At 40.0% G+C, this 9,599-nt stretch overlaps 1 protein-coding gene across 1 annotated transcript in view; it reads right to left on the bottom strand.

Moving 5' to 3' along the window:
* Nucleotides 1-9,599, bottom strand: part of Hprt1 (hypoxanthine phosphoribosyltransferase 1) — a 36,857-nt gene extending 27,258 nt beyond the window's left edge. Inside the window, exon 1 of the mRNA XM_005358462.1 lies at nucleotides 9,418-9,599. Coding sequence (XP_005358519.1) covers nucleotides 9,418-9,459 — 42 coding nt within the window. The 5' untranslated portion in view covers nucleotides 9,460-9,599. The remainder of the gene's footprint in view (nucleotides 1-9,417) is intronic.

The following is a 9,599-nucleotide window of genomic DNA, read 5'->3' as shown; positions in this document are numbered from 1 at the left end:
TCTCTCTCTCTCTCTCTCACACACACACACACACACACACTTAAATCTGAATTCTGCATGAGAGAACATGATATTTTGTCATCTCCCATTACCCTGTTATTCCTCCTCCCTTTAGACCCCCATCTTTCCCTCTCGTTTCTCCCTTCTATTTTTGTATAGCATATGTAACTAATTTCTGTATTTAAGAGAAAATGTGATATTTGTCTTTCCAAATTAGGCTTATTTTACTTAACTTCATGATTTTTCTGGCAAATGGCATATAATATTATTTTTATGGTTGAATAAAACCCACATCATGTGTATACCCCCCCAAAAAAAATTCAGTTGCTATTGTTTTTGAGACAAAAATCACAGTGTATAGGCTTATGCTGGTTTCAAACTCATAACCCTTCTCTCTACTTCCCAAGTGCTGGAACTGTAAACACCAAGCTCAGAATTTAATTATATTTTGAAGTTTCTCCCAGAGGAAAAAAATTAAAGCTTGAGTAGTGTCTGTCTCTCTCTGTCTCTGTCTCTCTGTTTTTGGTCCCTAAAGATCTATTTTGAGTTCAATCTTTGGTAGAATTTTATTTATGTTCAGGTCTGCAGCATACAGAAGTAAATTTTGAATTATTCCTAAATATAAATGCATTTTTCATAAACAGAAAATATGTTTTAAAAAACAGCAATTTTTAAAAATTTACTTATTATGAATACAGTGTTCTGCCTGTATGTATGCCTGCACTCCAGAAGAGGGCACCAGATCTCATTATAGATGGTTATGAGCCATGTGGTTGCTAGAAATTGAATTTAAGACTTCTGGAAGAACTGCCAACGTTCTTAACCTTTGAGCCATCTCTCCAGCTCCGGCAATGTCTAAAAGAATAGAAGAAGCTAATGTATCTCCTTAACATTCACTTAATACTTCACTGGAACACATTTACTAACAAAAATGGAAATTGGACATTTGTATTAAAATGGATCATTCAAACCAGGTGGTAGTGGTGCACGCCTTTAATTCCAGCACTCGGGAGACAGAGGCAGGTGGATCTCTGTGAGTTCGAAGCTAGTCTGGTCTATAGAGTGAGTTCCAGGACAGGCTCCAAAGCTACAGAGAAACCCTGTTTCAAAGGGGAAAAAATGGATCATTCAAAGAGCATTATACAAGAAAGCATTTTTGTAAGTTTAATAAAACAAAATTTAGTTCATCTTTTGGGAAAGGATGACAGACTACTCAATTTTATCAGCTAATACAACAAACATTCCTTCCAGGCTCATCAGAACAGATGCACTATATAATCTGAAAAAATGAAGTTGGATCATTTTAAAGTACTTTAGAATCAAGATTAGAATATAATTACTTCTTCGAGGCATAATCACCCCATCCACCCACTCACTGTTTCTGGTATAAATTTTAACCATATCACACCCAGGATTCGTCAGACTACTGTTACAGGTTCTACAGGTAACCTAAGAACTTCAAGGTGTGTTTGGTTCAAAGACAAATTCAATTTGCCAAGTTCATCCCAGCTTTTTATGTGTTTAAGACAGGGTCTTGTTATATAACTCCAGCTGTCCTGGAACTAGATATATAGATCAGGCTGCCTCAAACTTGCTATAATCCTCCTGCCTCTGCTTCTTGAGGGCTGAGATTACAGGTGTACACCAACACACTCTACTCCTAGTCATGTATTCTAAGTATCCAAACAGATCAGCAGGAATTACTCCAAAATAGGAATCTTATTTCTGTCAACATACCAAACTGGTTTCTAATCCAAAAGTTATGATGTCCAATAAAAAGATTTATATGTTAGGGAATTATTTTGTTCTTTTGATATTTATGTTTTGTTATTTGAAAAGTAAAAATTTTGTTTTTGAGGATTTCAGATGGTCTCAGCTCTGTAGTAGTCCAGGCTAGTCTGAAGTTCACAGCACAGCACAAGCTATCTGCAAACCTAAGGCAATCTTCCTCAGCTTCCCAAATGATGGGGTTTACAGGTATGAGCTATCATATCCAGTTTATTAAAACCATATTGATACAATTTTCCCCAAAAGGCAAAATTAAGTCTACTACCCCTATCATTTGAGATACTTTTGTGTGTTTCTATTCATGTGGGTGTATGCGTATGTGAACACAGGTGCACATATGTGGAGGCCACACCTAGTAATTTCTGTCCATTCTAGAAGTTTGGACATGTTGATTACTAGTTATAAAATTAAATGGTGTATTCGAGACCAGCCTGGTCTACAAGAGCTAGTTCCAGGACAGGCTCCAAAACCACAGAGAAACCCTGTCTCGAAAAACAAAAACAAAAAAAAATTAAATGGTGTATCTATTATCTATTATTCTCACCTCCTCCCTTTCCTGTCTCATCACTACATACCCTAAGTTGGCTTGGAACTCATGGCAATCTTCCTGCATTTACCTTCCAAATACTGGGATTACAAATGTGATCCACTACACCTGATTTATTATTATACAAGTCTTCATTCACAATAGTTTTCTTTTTTGAGACAGTTGCATGAGCTCAGGCTGGCTTTGAACTCATTATGTAGCTGAGGATGACTGAATCCATCTTCCTGCCTTTGCCTCCCAAGTGCTGTTATTACAAGCCTTCCCCACCATACTCAGCACATAGTTCATTTTAGGACTCAAGAACAATGTTTTTTTATTTTAATACAAAGAGACTTAAACAATCCTTGGTGTTCCAAAGGTCATATTAGCTTGGGTTCATTTCCTTTTCATTTTTTTGGTCATGTATCCATGTAACAAGAAATTTCATGTGTAAACCCCAAGAATTTTCATGTGATTGCCATTATTATAAATGTGTACATAATAGGGATTTTGTGCTGGCCATGGTACCATTTACCTATATTCAGCATTCAGAAGACTGAATCAGAAGTGTCCCAAGTTTGAGGCCAGCCTTGCCTACATAGTGAGACATTAGCTTAATTTAAATATATTAAAATTCTCCAAAAACATTAAAGCAGGTATGTTATCCTCTTGAGAAAATTTATATTATCTCTGGATATGATAAAACCACTACTATAGTATATTGCTAAGATATTCCTAAATGTCAAAACTTAAACTAGTACTATGCTGATCTTCCAATTTCTTTTTTATTAATCCTACAAATACATATGTTGTTTCTTTTCCTTCCAAGGGTTAAAGCTATAAGAAATTTAAAATAAGGAAGTGGACTGACTATTCAGCTCAGTGATATGGGATTCCCCTCTGTATGCTATGAATATGTTGTATTACCATTGGTTAATAAAGAAGTTGCTCTGGCTTATGGTATGGCAGAGCTAGGCAGGGAAACTAAACTGAACGCAGAGAAAAAGAAGTCAGAATCTGGCAGATGCCATGTAGCTGCTGAAGGAGAAAGATGCCTGAACCTTAGGCCACAGTCTCATGGTGATACACAGACTAATAGAAATGGGTTAATTTAAGATGTAAGAGCTAGGTAGAAATACACCTGAGTCACTGGCCAAACAGTGTTGTAATTAATATAGTTTTTGTGTGATTATTTGGGTCTAGGTGGCCGGGAAATGAAAGCGGTCTCCATTTACAGCCCAAGAATATATTATAACCACTCTAGGCAAATAGGTCTTGTAACTACCATATCTGTAAGGACATGAATTAATATAATTTTTCCTTTTACTAATGTGCATGGTAAAATAATAGGTATGTTCACTCTGGACAAAAAAAAACTGAAGGTAGTTTTACATCAATCTGAAATATCTGAATTCATATTAGCAGATTATTAAAATGTCAATAATTTGGCAGTCCCAACAGGAAAATAACAACTGAGTCTCAATATTACTATTATTGGTAGTAATTAACACTTTTATGTGCTCTATAAATGTTAGTGAATCCACATATGAACAAATGCATTTTAGTTCCCCTTTTACTATAGGGGAAAAGAATGCCATAGAACATTGACTATCTAATTAATTATGGAAAAATAACTTAAGTGGAAAATTAAAGCCTTGGCAACAAAGCCAGATCCCATCTCTTCAAAAATAGTATTTAAGGGCTGCTGAGATGGCATGGTGGATAAAAGCACTTGCTGCCAAATTTGATCTGAGTTTGATCCTCAGGATTCATATGATGGAGGTAAAGAATCAACAAGTTGTCCTCTGACCTCCACACACACAGTGGCAAAAGCACAAGTGTGTGTGCTTGCACACACACATACAGACACAAAAACACATGTAAATAAAAAATTAAAATCTTTTAAAAACCACAAGTGTGGTAATGCATGCCCTTTAATCCCAGCACTTTGAAGGCAGAGGAAGCTGACTTTCCATTGCGGCCGAAGCCAGCCTTATCTACATAGAGTTTCTGGATAGCCAGGGCTAAATAATGAGATGCTGTCTCAAAAATCAAAAAAAAAATAATAATAAAAATAAGAACTATAAGAGCTAGGCATGGCAGTATATATCTATAATCCCAGCATTCAGAAGAGTAAAGCAGGAGGATTCCAAGTTTAAGAAATTTCTCTGGGTGGGGGCTGGAGAGATGGCTCAGAGGTTAAGAGCACTGACTGTTCTTCCAAAGGTCCTGAGTTCAATTCCCAGCAACCATATGGTGGCTTACAACCATCTGTAATGGGGTCTGGTGCCCTCTTCTGGCCTGCAGACATACATGGAAGGAATGCTGTATACATAATAAATAAATAAATATTAAAAAAAGAAATTTCTCTGGGTATCACCCCTAGACAAAGAACTACAGGCAACTAGTAACTGCTGGGAAAATTGGCTGCTCCCAGAGAAGAGCCCCCTTATTGGTTGTTTATTGCCAAGCAATCAATCTTGTAACCATTTACACACAAACAAGAATATATATGTATGCATATGAATACTTACATATATGCATATAACAATAAAAAAGAGGCTATCAACTTGAGAGTGGGAGCATTGGAGGGATCCTAGGGAGGGTAATGAGAGGGGCTGGAGGGAGAAAAAGAGGAAAGTGATATAATTCTATTTCAATTTTTGAAAAGTAGAAATTTGCCAAGTGTAGTGAGACATGACACACCTTTAATCCCAGCACTTGGGAGGCAGAGGCAGGCAGATCTCTGAGTTCAAGGCCAACCTGGCCTACAGAGTGAGTTCCAGGACAGCAAGGGTTATATAGAGAGATACCCTGTCTCAAAAGACAAAATAAAAAAAAAAACTTTAAAAAAGAAAACAGATGGAAATTAAAAAACCTGTAAAGTGTCTGAATTATCAACTCTGCACAAAAATAAAAATAAAGAAAATGAAAATTCAATTAATGACAGTCATTGTAATAATAAAACAAATTAGCTGATTTTTCCCTTCTTACATCTAAAAAAGTTCAAAATAAAAAAGTAAAATGAAAACAACAAGAGCTGGGCATGGCAGTACATACCTATAATTCCAACACTTAAAGAGACTAAACCAGGAGGATTCCAAGTTTGAGATCAGCCTGGCCTATATAAAGAAAATCTGTCTCAAACTAAAATAAACCAACTGCCCAATAAAGACACCCTGCCCAAAGCAACAATAATAAAACTGTAGACATCTTTTTTTCTGATATAGCTAGTTCTTTTCCTGTTATATTAACTGGGATGCAAAATAATTAAGACAGATATATAGGTAAACACAGCATAAAATTTACAGAAAGAAACCTCTAAGAGGAACTGTTCCCATTTTTTGGTGATCATAAATAGTTAATTTTGGTCTTACTTATAAATGAATGTTATTTTAAATACTGTTGATAACAATAAAATGGTGACAGGCAAAAAAAAAAAACCCACAGCATTTTAACCAATTCTGAGGAAAAAAAACAGGCTGGAGAGATGGCTCAGTGTTTAAGTGTAATTGTTGCTCTTGCAGAGGACCTGAATTTGGTTCCCAGCACCCACATGAAGACTCACAATCGTTCTCTAACTCCAGTTCTAGGGGGATCAAATGCCCTCTTCTGACCTCCACAGGCATGCTAATCATGCACATTCATACATACAGGCAAAACACCCATACACATAAAAACAGAAATAAATCCTAACAAATGAAAAAAGTAGTGGATAGATAAAGGTATAGCTCAGTAGTAAAGCATAAGCTTAATACATGTTAGACCCTGAGTAAGATCACCAAGGAGTTAGATATCTATCTCTTCCTCTCTCAGTAGCATACCAGGCATGGTGGAATATGTCTATCTCAAATCCCCACACTCAGGAGGCTAAGTAGGAAGACTGGGAGTTGGGAGACCAGCCTGTAACTACATAGAAAGTCTCTATCTCAAAAAAAAACCTTTGCTGGGCGGTGGTGGCACACGCCTTTAATCCCAGCACTCGGGAGGCAGAGACAAGCAGATCTCTGGGAGTTCGAGGCTAGCCTGGCCTATAAGAGCTAGTTCCAGGACGGGCACCAAAGCTACAGAGAAACCCTGTCTCAAAAAACCAAAAAAAAAAAACCCTTTAAGCCAGTGTGGTGGGTCATGACTGTAATTTTAGAACATGGAAGACTATATAGCAGGAGGATTATGTTAGTTTATTTAGCCAGCCTGGGCAACATAGTGAATTCCAGGCCACTTTAAGCTACATAGTGAGCCTTTGTCTCAAAAAACATAAAAAAAAATCATTTAGCAAGGTAAAAGTTCAGTTAGTATAGCATACTTTTATCTGAACCATTTTGATATTCAAAGATATGAAGGGGATCTAGCACATGGTTACTTCTTCGTCTCCCTGTGTCACCACAGTCATGCTAGTCTCCACGACAGGTCACATAGTACACAACTTTAGGGTATTGACATTAGATAAAATCTGCAAAACATTTGTCAATGCCTAAGACAGAGAAAGTATTTAATAATATTTATTCAATCTACTACAACTCCTAACTTAAATTTACTGGTTAAGGATAGAATCTGGGGCCAGAAAAAAGGAAATATGAAAGTAAAAAAGAAGTAGCACTGAATGATTTAGGCAAATTGCTTAACTCCTCCGTGTAATACTTTTAAAGATTACATCAGGTACGGTTGGAAGATGGCTCAGCAGTTAGGGGCACTTATTGCTCTTCCAGAGGACCCAGGTTCGATTCCCAGCACCCTTATGGCAATTCACAATCATCTTGCAATGCCAGTTCTCAAGGATCCGATGACCTCTCCTGGACTCCACAGGCACAGGACAAGCACATGCTGTACACGCAGGCAAAACAGATATATACAGAAAAAATTAGAAATTAAGAAAAATCAAGTCCGTTAAAGGGCTTAGAATAGCAACTAGCACATAGTAAGCACGATTTAAATGTTTGTTGTTATTCCTAACATGCAGACAATTTAGGGGAAGGAAACTTAAAAAAAAAGGAACAGGAATTTACAAACTAAAAATATAGTGAATTTCTTGATGTTCAAACAAAACTAAGACTAGCCACTCCTAACAGTAAAAACTAATTAACTCTACACTGAATAAGTACCATATCTCAAAACTTAAAAGCATCTGTAGAACTCCTCAGTAAGTGAATAAAAGGGCCATTTGTTGAGCATCTAATAGATCTTATGGTAGTACTTACTTACATAGGCTCCAGAGACAGAGCTAGGTTTGATGCAGAGCTCGACCTTCTAAAATTTATCCTTGCTTCTGGTGCTGACCTGAACCAGGGCTTAGTACTTAATTGGGGGGGGGCTCTCTTCCCCCTCTTAATAACTGTATGACTTATGTCTGATAATGGGAACATACCGTTGTTACAGGGTTATTACAAAAACTAATTAGGATTATCAACGTAAACACAATGATGACTATTATTGCTATCCCCTTCTAGGGACTGTGAAACCGTTATTTATTTGCATAAATTGTCTTACAGTCCTTGCAACACCACCAGCAGCCAGCACCAGATGATGGCACATGCTTGCCTGTAAACCACACACTGAGGTAGAAGCAAGAAGATGGCTGTAAGTTCAAGGCCTGGTTTACTTAAGGGCATCAAGGGCTGCGCAGCAAGAAAAAGAAAAGCTTGAGCCTAGTTGAAGATTCTGAAAGTCACACACAACATATTCCAAACCAGCAGGATTCCGGGTCATTAAGAACACAGTGTTTTTGCCTTAAGTCACAAGGCCTAACACGATTATGAGACAGCATTTTTTAGGGCTCAAATGGTTATTAATACACTGAACAAACTACTAATGAAAACTTTCCCACAACCCAGGCATTGTGCTATGTGTTAAAGCTACAGTTGTGATTCCTGCCCTTATAAAGCTTATTTAAGGACCAGCGAGCTACCTAGCAGGAACGAAGCTCTGGGTTCAATTCCTAGCATGGAAAAAAAAAAAGAAAAGAAAAATCCAGCAGGGCACAGTGGTGCAGTACTTGGGAGGCAAGAGTCAGGACTGTCACAAATTCAAGGTCAGCCTGGGGGTTTGAACCGCCAATTCCAGACCAGCCAGAGCTCCGTAGTAAGACCCTTCCTGAAAACATCAAAATAAACAATTTGTGTAAGTGGGAGAGACAATCAACAAGTAACCAGGTAACGCTAAATCTACAACACTGACATAAAGAAAGCAGGATGCGGCATTTAACTAGTAGCGGGGGCAATACTCACAATAAAGCAGGCTAAGGTATTTAATCGGAGGCAGGAGCTTCAAGTTACTTTAGCAAACAAGGCAGTGGAGTGGGGTTGGGGGGGGCAGCTTGGTGGGTTACAAAAACCGGAACCAATGAGCGATGAGGTAAGATATCAGAGGCTGACTGTGGAAAAAAGCATGTCCTTTAGCCTAACAACTAAATCCATATATTTTTTCAAATTCCTCGCCGCATCAAGGGCATCAAGTCAGATGTATCTAAATCCAATATGGGTCGTGGGAAAAATGAGCCGCCTTTTCGCCAGTCTCTGCAGGTGGAAAATGAGCGTGATTTTTCACTACCAGGGCCGCAGCGCGGATCCATTGGAGCAATTGCGCATTCCATAAAAATGAATTATGACATATGCAGAATTAGAGGCAAAGCCCAGGCCCGAACATGCCCTCCCATGCTGTTGTCTTGGATGCCGGAGCACCTTCGAGAGGTGCTCCAAAGCGCTCCCCGGCCGCCAAGCCCCAAACTTCCAGGTCTCTCCTGAGAAAGCTCCCCCGCCCTCCCCCACGCCGGATAATTCTCGAAGTCGCTGTCCGCCTCGTGCCCTCTGGCCACACATGTCAAGCCCAACGCCATTTCCACCTTCCTGGCCCACACGCAGTCAGCCCTCTCGGGGGGCTCACTGGAGGGGCGGCCCACCCCTGAACCCCGCCATTCCGTGCCGCCCACCGCCCTCTAGGGACCTCCGGGAAGATTCCGGGAACCTGTGCCCGCCCCCGCCCCCGGGCTTCCCCGCGGCCCCAACACCCACACCCGGCCTGGGCGCCTCAGGGCCCCCGAGCGGCCAGCTTCACGAGGCCGCGTGGGCCTGGCTGGGCCGGCTCTGCTGAAGCGTCCCGGGACTCACCACGACGCTGGGACTGCGGGTCGCCATGACGGAATCGGTCATCTCGCCCGAGCGAAAAGCGGTCTGAAGAGGAAGCCGGCAGAGGAGGCGCTACGGCACGGGAAAGCCGTGAGGTAAGCCCAGCGCTCTAGCCCGCCGCCCAGGCAACCGCTCAGGAACGCCGCCGCCGAGGCTCCGCCCCC

The sequence above is a fragment of the Microtus ochrogaster genome, chromosome X, assembly GCF_000317375.1.
Source record: "Microtus ochrogaster isolate Prairie Vole_2 chromosome X, MicOch1.0, whole genome shotgun sequence".
NCBI lineage: Eukaryota > Metazoa > Chordata > Mammalia > Rodentia > Cricetidae > Microtus > Microtus ochrogaster.
Note: the sequence above shows the minus strand (reverse complement) of the source record. Positions and strands in the feature narration are given on the sequence as shown.